The sequence below is a fragment of the Larus michahellis genome, chromosome 1 (assembly GCF_964199755.1).
Source record: "Larus michahellis chromosome 1, bLarMic1.1, whole genome shotgun sequence".
Taxonomy (NCBI): Eukaryota; Metazoa; Chordata; class Aves; order Charadriiformes; family Laridae; genus Larus; species Larus michahellis.
The window spans coordinates 4,723,141-4,736,156 of NC_133896.1; the positions used below are offsets into that span (position 1 = coordinate 4,723,141).

The following is a 13,016-nucleotide window of genomic DNA, read 5'->3' on the forward strand; positions in this document are numbered from 1 at the left end:
TTTTTAAAGGGCAGATTTTTTTATACCTCAGAGGTGCCTATGATCTCTGAAATTGCTATAACACTTGTAGCTGGATGGAGGTGTGGTGTGGTTTTTTTTGTTTGTTTTGGGTTTTTTTGTTTTGTTTTTTTTTTTTTTTTTTTTTTTTTAGAGATTATATCATAAAATACCAGGGTCAAAAAATAAGCAAATGGAAAAAAACAAAAAGGCTGCCCCAAGATCTTTCCTGAGCTTCTGAAATTCTTTAGGGTGGCCTTATTGTGACACTCCTGTGTCCACAGATGATGTGCATTACTTCCAGACCCCTGGGGACCTCTGTCCCAATGACTTCTCACAGCTGGCTGACAAGGGACAGCCTTTAGTGTGAACCCAAAGCCAGAGTCAAACTCCCTTTTTTTGGCAACCGAACGCATTTATCATCTACCACTGTTCTGTTTGTAAAAAAACAAACAAACAAACAAAAAACCCCTCGCACTTTGCTGATGCTAAACAGGCATATGTTCAATCCATAACAGGACATTGCAAAAGTTGGAGCAGAGTCATCTACCAAACCGGTTCCAGCAGAGAGCTTGCAGGAATTTGGGACTGGATCTATCCTGGATTCAGCTCTGGGTTTAGGCACGTCCTGCCCTGCATTCTGCACTCACTGCTTTATAGCAATCATTTGCCCTGAAGGAATCTTAATGGCCACATGTCAGAGCACAAGACTGAGAGTCAGGACTGTCTCCATCTCTTAACAGCTTTGCAGCTGATTCACTCCTGCTCCTTGGCCATGCCACTTTAGACAAAATTTGCATATCAGGACATCAATATACTTTTTTTTTTTTTTTTAAATCCTATTACCATTGAGTAGCATGGAACTCCTCCCACTAGACCAGGTTGCTCAAAGCCCCATCCAGCCTGGTCTTGAACATCTCCAGGGATGGGGCATCCACAGCTTCTCTAGGCAACCTGGGCCAGGGGCTCACCACTGTCAGAATGAAAAATTTCTTCCTGATATCTAATCTAAACGTCCCCTCTTCCAGCTTGAAGCCATTACCCCTCATCTTATGTCCTGAGATCTTCATTGTCTTTTGCCTTCTCTGAGGCTGTTTGAGCATGACAGCTTCTCGGGATGGTCACGTTGAAAGCATTTCTGGCATTTAGTGTTGGGCTTATCTCACTGAACGTCAGACGTGTAGCTCTGAGTGGACTGTCTAAATTGCCCTCAGAGTCAGTGGAGAGCACTGGGCTTCCATAGGGTGTGATTCATCACGCCCATTATGGATGTCTTCCTCAAGATGAGATGAATCCCACCACAGAAATCCCTGTTTGTTCCTCTGGGCTGTGACACAAAGGTAGACAACTAGCTCAGATATTGCTATACTTGAAGTAGACTGGAGATATAGGGGAGATGGATCCCACCATGGCCTCACCTTGGCTTAGTCACCTTAAGGTAAGGTTAGCCATCTACACACCCTTAGACACCCTCTACCAACAGCAGATTAACACCTCCCAAGGGTGATTCAGCCTACCCTAAGAAGGGAGTCTGACATGAATTAGTCTCGTGAGTTTCCTGCTGCTATCACTGACATGACGAGGAGTCCCTCTGGATGTCCTACCATGCTCTGAGCAATGGCTAGATGAGTGCTATTACACCTCAGGGAACAGAAATCTTCCAACAGAAGGATGTCATTTTTCCTATATTCAATCCCACTAATGGCAAAAAGTTCCCCCAAACACATTTTTTTATTTCTTGTTGGTAGAGGTATTTATTATTATTATTATTATTATTATTATTATTATTATTATTATTATTATTATTATTATTATTATAATTATTATTATTGACTCTCAGGAGCACAAGAACTATATCCCTTAACTAGTACATTTTTGTTTGTAAGATGCCAGAAAATGCTTTCAGCTCTGTGTAAGAGAAATAAATATAGCCCTGTGCTGACCAAATAGATTTTATTCACTTTTGAACTGACAAGAGACTTCAATTTGAGTTTTGGCTTTCAAAGGCCTCATGAAAGCGAAGAGCCCAGCTCTGCACAAAGCTGAAATAGGACATATTTTCCGTAAAAAGGGAGATCTGAGGGATATCTTGTCATGCAGTATTTTCTTTCCTTCTGAATTTACCAGTCACCACAACTCCCAGAATCGTATAAAGTATAATTTAAGACAAGACAAAGTTCAATACGATAAAAGCTGACTCTTTTTAAAAAAAAAACCAAACAAACAGGCAAACAAAAAATGAAATAATGAATTGCTTTAAAAGTCTAAAATTTCTTTTTTTAAACTACTTTAACATCCTCTAGAGGTTAGAGTAATGGGGTTTCTCAAGGTATAAAAAGGTATTTTTGGGTTGAATAAACTTAAAAGAATCACAGCAGTCAAGTTAGGAATTTATCAAAGATTTAAGATAAATAACAGCCAATATGAGGAATTCCCTAACACTGAAGGGCTTGATCTTCATGATTCTTGAAAAGCAGAACTGAAGAACTTTTCATCCTCTCACTGGGACTATTTTAATGCATAAGACGTATAAGAAATGTTCTCCCAATGAGGACTCATCAGGGTTGTTCAATCAGAAAAAGTGCGCAACAATCCGTATTCCCAGACACGAAAAACAGCTTAGCAGGAGGTTTCGCTTTCAAACATTTTACATAGTACAGCAATTACACGGAGAAATTAACTCTCTCTGCAAAGACTGAGGCTGTTTGAGAGCTATTACTTTTAAATGGTGAAAGTTGCTGGACCTGTCAGTTCCTCAAAAGATGTGACAAACAAAGACAGCCCCCCCAGGATATTTCTAGGACACCCAGATTTCATCCATCTGGTGTCTCACTGACAAACCAACAACTGCTCATAGAAAAGTGAAACCCTATACAGCTCAGCTCATCTGCTCTGTCACATGCTGGGACCTGTAATTCAGCTGATAATAACCCCAAATTGAAGACATAGATTTGTTGGGCATTACCTTAAAATCAGGTTGTCTTGCAGGCCATGCCAAACCCAAACTTGCACTGTGCTGAGACACAAAAAGCACTTCATGATCCATTATAAACATTTACCGATGTGCTTCCAACACACCAGAAATGACACAGTAAAGCGCACAGGTCTTATAAAAGCTCACATGCATATTGAACAACCCCCGCTTACCTGACTCCACGGCTTCTTTAACCATCACTGCGCAGTAAGGGTTAATCACCTCCCCCTGGGATGGCAGGTAAGGGCCACTGTCATAGTTGGATAAACCAATACGCAGAAAAGGAGACATGACAAGTCCTGTGTCAAACAAAAGACAGGCGATATTTGGGAAGAGTCTAAAAATTCCCTTGGTTTTAACCAGCCTCTTATCTCCGTCGGACAGGGGTACGCCGGCCGTTAGTTATCCATCCAACTGGAGACTCTCTGGCTTCCTCCACTGTCTCGCAAGATGATGGACTGACCCAGCGCTGCTTAACGTGCATAAGGTAGCGTAACTCAGCTGCCGGCTCAACCACGTAGCTGAACTCATCGCAGGGCTGGAAAGACCCACAACAGCAGTTTTGACTACTACTGACTTGACGCCAGCTGTCAGGAACAAGAATGACAATACACAGAAGCCAAATCGGGACTTTCTTGGCTGGGATAACCTCTGCTGCAATTTATGTTGAGTCACGCGTTCAAGAACCCCAATGCTATGAGAATAGAAAGGGTTTCGGGAATACAAGGCTGTTGGAAGCCTGCAAGCTGAACATGAAACTGTGAAATAATTGCGTACTATTTATATACACCATGGAAATGATCTCGGGCATTCAACTGCCTGGGTGCTGACCCATATTCATAAGTGAAGCTATAAAGAGAAAGTTCAGCTCGTATGAACCACACTGTGTAGAGAGTGGAGCCAAAAAAAAAAAAAAATGGATCTCAGGATAATTTTAAGCAGCTGAAAACAGAAACATATAAAATCAAGATGCCAGGAAACACAACAAAGCCTTTGGGTTGGTCTTCTCTGCAGGCTCTTTCAGAGCTTCCAGAGAGAAGATTTAGTGAAACCAGAAATTATTAACTGCTATAGGTGGTGCCCATCATTGTGCCATCTGGGACCAAGATTTACCACACAACTTTTATATCAACTTCTGAGCATGTCATTCCTGGCTCCCCTTTTAGCTAAAAGGTAGCAAGAGGCACTCTGAACTCAGCTGCAGATGTCTATGTCTTGGACGACCAAAGTTAAAAGACATGAGTCCTGTCACCAGCTGTTACCTGTCAGGTATATTGACAACAATATATTGTTCAACTACAATGTCAAAAATGTGAATGACTTGTCGTGTGGGATGCAGCCAAAGTCTCTTCTCCTTTTTACACACAAAATGCTCTATCCCAAGGGCAGCTTCTCTAGCCTCACACAGACGAAGATCCAGATTCACTGCTGGGAATGGCATTTTCTTACCTGTAAATGGTATTTTCCTGATAGACAGGTTCAGTCTCTGGCTAGAGGGGCCTATCTTTTCATCACAGTTGTGTACAACATGGAAAGGATTTTCTCAGCCGAAAGAATGAGGATAATTGCTCCACTGGCTGGGCTGACTTTAAAACTTGGTCTCTCTGTTCAAGGAGACAGGAGGCAAGACCATCAAAGAGAGAGGGAAACTTGAGAAATCAAGATGTTGCCCCTTGCTTGAATGTCTTCTCTCTTATCCAACAGTGTGGAGCAACAAGTTTCCATCAGTCCCCTGTGTCAAAGTCTAGGGCGACCGTAAAAGTCAGAAGACCTTTTTGTTAGTACGTGGTGAGGTTGCAGCAGGTTCTTGTTTTGCTTGTATCCTGGATATGGTGAGAACTTCTGCTTCTTCCTGTTTTATAAAATGAAGACAAGCAGCTACAGTTAGCACAGGGACTGAAACACCGACTATTCTGGACTGAATATTCAGAAGCACTGAGCATTCACACTGTGATGCTTTCTGACACTTTGGCAAACCGATGGCCCATGCAACAACAGCAGCTATTCTCTGATAGAGATTTCAGGAGGGGAGGTTTCCCAGGAGGTTCCCCTAAATTTGTTACCCTACATAAGGCCAATCTATACAATGGAGAGCACAGGAAGACTCTCCTTCCCCTTTGAGCTCCTGGGGAAGTTAGCTAACAACCAGGCTGAATTTTCAGGAAAACAGTAAAGACTCATAAACCCTCTTGGACACTGCACTTCAAAGAGAAGAAAACCATCAGGTTTGTGGGGAAGACAGGCTAGGAAGGAAAGAGAGAAAAAAATCCTATGGCTCATGTCTACTATTTCTCCCTAGGAATGCAGAGATCATGGGCCACCAGCAGCTATCAGACCTGCTCTGAAGACTGTCCAAGGACCTCTTCATTTGGCATTGCCCTCAACTGGGAAAACACCAGCACTTCTGCAATTTTACAGAAGTCAGTGGCAAAGCACCTGGATGCAAGAGATTAGGACAATCCTGTTCTTCTCTGGATGAGAGCAGCATATCTCTGGAGGGTATTTCAGAAACCCATTAGCCAAGTGCCTGATGAAGTTGCTCTGGAAAATGACTTGCATTTAGATATTCCAGCACAGGTAGTTCTGTAAGGACGGGAATTTGTGGCACTGCACAATAATACAGTGAATAGTTTATGAGTGGTCCGTGGCACGAAAAGGCTAAAATTTCTGCCTGGGCTAAGGGAAGCAGAGAAATCTGATCAAATTAAGTAGGCAAAAATCTCTTTAACAGGAAGAAATATATCTGTATATATTTCCCTATTCTGTTTGATGCAACTGTTTAGCCATTTCCTTTGTTTCAAAAAATAAGAAGCCTACTTAGTCTAAAGACAAAACGAAAAACAAATCAAAGGGTCTCCGGCAGCAGAAACGGAAATCCAAGTAGTTTCATGTTCTGTCTGTGCAATGTAGCGTCAGTGTGGAAAGCTAACAAGAGCCAAAGACTCGGGCCAGCAGTCAAAACATCTGCATCATGCCTCTTTGTGTGAACAGAGATGTATTCTCTCCACCTCTACCATACTCCACTAATACTTCTGGTGACTGCTGGGCTAAAGAAGATTGTGTATCTTCTTCCAAATCCCCCATTCCCACACCCTTGGCTTTAAGAACCTATTGTTCCATGGATGGGAGCAAGAGAGAGAGCAGGGAGAGCTGTAAGCACTCCCTTACCGGGACTTTCAAAACTCCTCTTTAAAAACTCAGGGTGCTAGCCAGAATTACTAGTCAACATGCTGGGCATCTAAGAACAGGACTGTTACCAAAGGAAGCCAAAGGTTTTTTGATCACTTGTCAGAATTAAAATCTACTAACACTATTGGCTCAAGTACTAAAGAAACAAAATTAGGGCTAAAAGTTTGAGCCTGGCATTCATTGCATTTCAATGAAATCAAGGTAGTTACAACATAGTTAAAAGTGTGAAAGCGTCTTGTTCTGCTAAATATTCACATCACTGCTCCAAAAATTACTGGTTGGATGTGCTACAAAATACCTGTTCAGATCTGTGGGTCCACTCCCTCAACAGTGGCATTTAAAACTTTTCTTAGTCTTAAATGCTGGACACCCCTTCCCTTCCCTCCAGTGCAATATTTCATTTTCGCTCTGTGCAACCAAGCACTTCATGAACATGTTTCACAGAGAGGTTGTGGAGTCTCCATCCTTGGAGGTATTCAAAAGCCATCTGGATATGGTCCTGGCTCCAGGTGGCCCTGTTGAGCAGGAGAGTTGGACAAGATGACCTCCAGAGGTCCCTTCCAAGCTCAACCAGCCTGTGATTCTGTGAAAACATGGGTGGGACAGATCTCACCTAATCCTACATGTCTACACCACCTCTGTCTCCATGTGAGGCAGTTACCTGGGCTCCTGAGAGAGGAACAGAGAGAAACTGGCACCCTCAGACCATGAACTGGACCCATTTTAGACGCCTCTGTTTGTTAGCATGTGATGAACTAGTTTCTCTCCTTTGAGAACAAAGGGGAATGCCTGGGGATCATCTGCTCGCATGGAGCACCTCCGCTGCAGAGATCTGGTTTTGGTCATATTCCTCAAGCCCTTACATTTCAAAAAATCCCTCGCATTGTATCAGATCGAAAAGATTTATGTTGGGACTTCACATAAACCAGTCCACTGCATGAGATGTTCTGCAGCCACCAGCAAACTGGCAAGAATTTTCTACCCAGCTGCAAAGCACGTAGGTTTGGCACACCTAGTGTTAGTGCTAGCAAATCAGCAGCTGCCCCTATAAGCCTTGTAAAAGCTGGCTAAAAGCTAGCTAAAATCAGAGTTTACTGTTGTACCAGCCTCATGTGAGCACTCTGCCCTGGGGTGAATTTCTTCACCCTGTCCAATAAATCAGGCAGATAACTGGTTTCCTGCTTCTCCCTCGCTGTCTTTCCTGAAACCACCTTGGCTTTGGCCCAAACATCTGTTTTCCAGGTCATATCTCCAGCGTTTGCCACTACAGGACTGCTACTTGGCTCACATCCACAGCCATAAACAATTAAGGAACAACACAACTCGGCTCCAGCAACGGCTTACTGTAATAGCAGCAGTTTAATTTAACACTAGAAGCAGCTGCATTGGATATGGAGAGCCTCTCCTTAATTTCCCAGTGGAAAGGATACTATAAGGTATCTGAAAACTAAGGATGAAATGCATCTTCCTATTAAAGGGCCAGCTGGAACCTCTTCTCCAATAAAGCACCAAATACAGTGTAATTGGGATTCAGCAACACTGCACCCTGCTTCGCAGGCACGGGGGAGCTTTGCCCGCTCCAGAGAATAATGCAACATATGGAAATCATTGCAGATTATATTAGGAAGTAATAAACTCCTTAATATCCTTAATCAATTGTGGTTAAGGAGAGAGGAAGAAATGAGCTCCTGCTCCTAGTCAGTGGAAGAACTGGGTTGAGGACAGCTGCCTTTTGTGGGATTTATGCTTTTGTGTTTCGCCAAGTGAAAATAGATGCATGCATGATGGCAATTTACTGAATGAGGGCCAACTGAGAGAGGAGGGGAAGTATTTCTGGCTTTGAGATGCTGCTTTCTTAATGTCATCATACTCTCATTTTCTAGAGGGCAGAGGGAATATTTCCAGCTCTCTCCTCTTTTTGAGGCAAAACTGTGCATGCAAAATGAGTTCATAATCTAAGGATCACCATCACCAAGAGAAAAAGGAACCAGAAGTTATAGCTGAAGGGTATGAACTTTCCTTCACCCCCTGAAAGCCACCTCCCAGCCAAAAAGGCAGGTCCTGATCCTGCAAATATTTGCATAGATAGCTGGTGGAGACCTGCACGTGAGCATTAGCTCAACACACCTCAGGGTCTTTCTGTAGATTTCAAGAGCGACAGTGAATGCCAGCAGCGATGGCCGGGGTCCCTGTCTCTGCCTGCTCACTCCTCCTATCCCACAGGCCGTACAGTAGGAAACAAGGATCTAAATAACTCCCTTGAGTGACTTTCATTTTGGGTGCCTGTACTGCCTGTTATTTCAAGGCCAGGTTGGATGGAGCTTTGAGCAACCTGGTCCAGTAGAAGGTGTGGTCCACCACAGGGTGGCTGGAACTAGGTGATCTTTAAGGTCCCTTCCAATCTAAACCATTCCGTGATTCTATGATTCTCTGATTCAATGGAGATCAAAACAGTCTGTTCATAAAGGGGGGAGTTCAGAAACCCTCTGAGTGCCATACAACATTCCTCACACTTTTCTTCTATAAGGGTGTGGATCAGGGGAGGAGGAGAAAAAGGAGGGGAGTTTGCATCAGCCATTTAATTTCCCATCTCTACATAGTCAGCCAACTCATCCACAGCATCTCACAAAGGTGGTTGGAGGGAGAGGGCGAGGAAAAGTGGGACCAGCAGTCTCTGATGGGATTGGTACAATACCAGACTCCAGGCGACTAAAGAGCCCCCCAAAACTTCATGGAATTACTTGATTTCAAGCATAGGTGATGCTCTCCGTGCAAATCCTTCCCCATGGCTTTCAGACACAGAGGAACCAGGCAAAGCATTTCTTCTGCCTTGTGGAAATGAAGCTTGCAGAATTTTCTGGGGCAAATGGCAGGGATGGGAATGGACATTTCTCTTTAAAAGTCTCTGGGACACCTTTTGATGCTGTGTTTAGTGCAAGTCATGTGTATCAGTAACAGGACCTGATCTGTTATATAGAATCATAGAATGTGTTGGGTTGGAAGGGACCTTTAAAGGCCATCTAGTCCAACCCCCCTGCAGCAAACAGGGACATCTCCCACTAGATCAGGTTGTTCAGAGCCTCATCAAGCCTGGCCTTGAATGTCTCCAGGGATGGGACCTCCACCACCTCTCTGGGAAACCTGTGCCAGTGTCTCACCACCCTCATTGGAAAGAACTTCTTCCTAATGTCTGATCTAAACCTCGCCTGCTCTAGTTTAAAGCCATTGCCCCTCGTCCTATTGCTACCTGCCCTTGCAAACAGCCCCTCCCCAGCTTTCTTGTAGGCCCCCTTCAGGTACTGGAAGGCCACTATAAGGTCTCCCCAGAGCCTTCTCTTCTCCAGGCTGAACAATCCCAGCTCTCTCAGTCTGTCTTCGTAGGAGAGGTGCTCCAGCCCTTTGGTCATCTTCGTGGCCCTATATAGCATATATATAGCGTACAAACACGGCTGTTGGTACTCTGCTGAGTTCATGTGGTTTTTTTCCCATTACATTTGTTGTGCACAAGGCAAGGTTGGAGCCTGAGGTCTATTTTCAGATCTTATATGTGATTTAGCTACAGTGGAGTTAACCCAGATGAACAGATTTACAGCTGTGGAAGGGTTGGTATTCATCCCACTGGGGAAACTGCAAAAAATTGCTGCTGGGAATGCCAGTGGTCATTGCATACATCAACAGACTCTAGGAGACGTGATCTACAATCATTCCAGCAGATACATGCGTAGCTGGGTCTTAAAAACAGGGAATTTGTGATTTGCCATCCTTAGGTCTCCACATAACAATTGCTTTAAGTTGACCTAAATGCAGGCTGTGTCCAAAGACATGGTTCAGCTTTCCACCCCATCTCAGACTGCAGGTTTCCAACCTCTTCGAGGAGTCCAGTGCCTGTAAGTGGGATGGAAACAGAGTTCTCTAAAAGCAGCCCTTCTTCTTTTCTTTACTTGACAAGCGAGTTTGCAGCTGCATCCATTCCCAGATTTGACTGACCTGACATGGACGCAGGGGCCCACACTAAGCAGGAATGATGACATGGGGGATGGTATGCAGCAACTGCATTTTGGTTGGGATAGAGAGACTGAGAAATCATGGTCTCACTGTCGGCGAAGAGAGATTAAGGGTGGATTCACATGAATATACGCAGACAACTGCAGCCCTCCTACGAGCTGTCACCCCAGCTCCCATCATACACAGTAAGGAGATACAAGTACTTGTAGGGTTGCATCACTCATCCTAAAGGAGATATTTAATATAGGTTAAGTCAAGACCATCCTGGAATTTCTATTTCCCCGCTATGATTATGTCTACCCCAAAGATGCCCAAAATCAGGTAAATTCTATGAATGATGTTCTGATGACCAGTGAAAAGGACCCAGATCGTAGGGTTTGATCGGGGAGCAGACGGATTCATGTCTAACAGTTATGACAGCTTGAAAAGACAGTGAAATACAACTGGGTGGGACCCCACACATCCTGCCTGTCCAAGGCCATCTGCTCTGAAAGTCACTCTAGAAATGGAAAGAGGGTCTAGTGCACAGGGACACTCCTCGACACTTCCTAATTTGCTCATATACAAGGAGACAAAGTCTCCCATCAAAAAGAGAATCTTTCAGATATGCCTTTTGTTTTCCAATAAACAAAGTGAATTTATCTCCCACTGGAGAGGCAAGATTTTTCAAGCTAAAATCCTTGTTATTTCCGTAAACTGGAAAGAGAGGCAGAGCAGACCCACCAAATCTCTATTGGGAATAAACCCCTCCAGGTCCTGTCCCCGAGGTTAGGTCATAACCGTTTTTTTCTCACATTTGATGAACATTTGTCATTTCCGGTCCCAAAACAAAGCAAACTTGCACCCTCACCTGTCCCACCTGAAACATGCACAACTATTCAGTTTGCTGTCCTTTGTAAATCCTTTCTTTTTTGTCCATTTTTTTCCCCTTTGGGTTCAGATTATTAAAAGCAACTTGTTGGTTTTGCTTTCTTATTTTCCTAGAGAGCTTCTGGTTAATTTAATTTCCTGTATCACTCACTTTCTGAAACACTTGGGCCACACAAACTCAAAGGAAATGTTTTCAGGATAATTATCCCCATTGTATTTATTTATAATTTTTAATACTGACTTCTCTTTTCAGGTTTTAGTTGCCTTCTAACAAACACAGGACAAACTTGAAGCAACAGCACCGTTTTTTAAACACTGCAAAGAAAGTGTTTTCAATGAGCTTTTCAATGTAATGAGGGAGAAAAAATATCTTGAACTGAGGACCCAGGGAACTACAGGCCGGTCAGCCTCACCTCCATCCCTGGAAAGATGATGGAACAGCTCATTCTGGGCGTCATCTCAAGGCATGTGGAGGAAAAGAAGGCTATCAGAAGTACTCAACATGGATTCACCAAGGGGAAATCATGTTTGACTAATCTGATAGCCTTCTATGATGACATGACTGGATGGATAGATGAGGGGAGGCCAGTAGATGTGGTCTACACGGTCTCCCCCAGCATCCTCATAGGGAAGCTTAGGAAGAGTGGGCTTGATGGATGGACAGTAAGGTGGATAGAAAACTGGTTGAAAGACAGAGCTCAGAAGGTCGTGATTAGGGGCACAGAGACTAGTTGGAGGTCAGTGAGGAGTGGTGTTCCCCAGGGGTCAGTACAGGGCCCAGTCCTCTTCAATATATTCATCAATGACCTGGACGAGGGGATAGAGGGCACCCTCAGCAAGTTTGCCGATGACACAAAGCTGGGGGGGGTGGCTGACACACCAGAAGGCTGTGCCGCCATCCAGAGAGACCTGGACAGGCTGGAGCGCTGGGCAGAGAGGAACCTTATGAAATTCAACAAGGGCAAGTGTAGGGTGCTGCACCTGGGGAGGAATAACCCCATGCACCAGGACAGGTTGGGGGCTGACCTGCTGGAGAGCAGCTCGGTGGAAAGACACCTGGGAGTCCTGGTGGACAACAGGATGACCAGGAGCCAGCAATGTGCCCTCGTGGCCAAGAAGGCCAATGGCATCCTGTGGTGCATCAAGAAGAGTGTGGCTAGCAGGTGGAGGGAGGTCATCCTCCCCCTCTACTCTGCCTCAGTGAGGCCACACCTGGAGTGCTGTGTCCAGTTCTGGGCTCCCCGGTTCAAGAAGGACAGGGAACTGCTGGAGAGGGTGCAGCAGAGGGCCACCAAGATGATGAGGGGACTGAAGCACCTCTCTCATGAAGAAAAGCTGAGGGATTTGGGTCTCTTCAGTCTGGAAAAAAGACGATCTTATCAACACTTATAAATACTTAAAGGGTGGGTGTCAGGAGGATGGGGCCAGGCTCTTTTCAGTGGTGCCCAGTGACAGGACAAGGGGTAACGGGCACAAACTTGAGCATAGGAAGTTCCACCTAAACATGAGGAGGAACTCCTTTCCTGTGAGGGTGGCAGAGCACTGGCACAGGCTACCCAGAGAGATTGTGAAGTCTCTGTCTCTGGAGATGTTCAAAACCCTCCTGGACGTGTTCCTGTGCAACCTGCTCTAAGACAACCCTGCTCTGGCAGGGGGTTGGACTAGATGATCTCCAGAGGTCCCTTCCAACCCTACGATTCTGTGACTCTATGAGACATAGCTACAATTTCTCTTTCCCTTTGGCCTCTCGTTTATTAGCCCAGCAGTTCCTGTATTTCTGTAAGATTTTGGCACTGGTTCACATTTTTTGTTGGTTTGGGTTTTGTTTTTTTTTTTTTTTAAATGACACAGGAGGAGTTTGCCTCAAATAATTCACCACCTTGTATCAGGATGGTTGTTAACGCACTGAACTTCCTGCCAGTGCCAGCATCTGCACCTATTTCTTACTTTCTCTCTCTTAAAAAAAAAGAAAAGTCTCAAC

General features: G+C 44.5%; 1 protein-coding gene across 2 annotated transcripts in view; it reads right to left on the reverse strand.

Annotated features, from left to right (window-relative positions):
• Positions 1–13,016, reverse strand: part of PRKCQ (protein kinase C theta) — a 69,138-nt gene that overhangs the window by 43,020 nt on the left and 13,102 nt on the right. The window contains exons 2-3 of one of the 2 annotated variants that reach the window (XM_074573218.1): positions 4,421–4,823; positions 3,145–3,270 (exon numbers count right to left, since the gene is read on the reverse strand). In XM_074573218.1, coding sequence (XP_074429319.1) covers positions 3,145–3,262 — 118 coding nt within the window. In that variant the 5' untranslated portion in view covers positions 3,263–3,270; positions 4,421–4,823. Of the gene's footprint in view, positions 1–3,144; positions 3,670–4,420; positions 4,824–13,016 lie in introns of those variants that run through there. The other variant, XM_074573217.1, reaches the window with a different exon arrangement.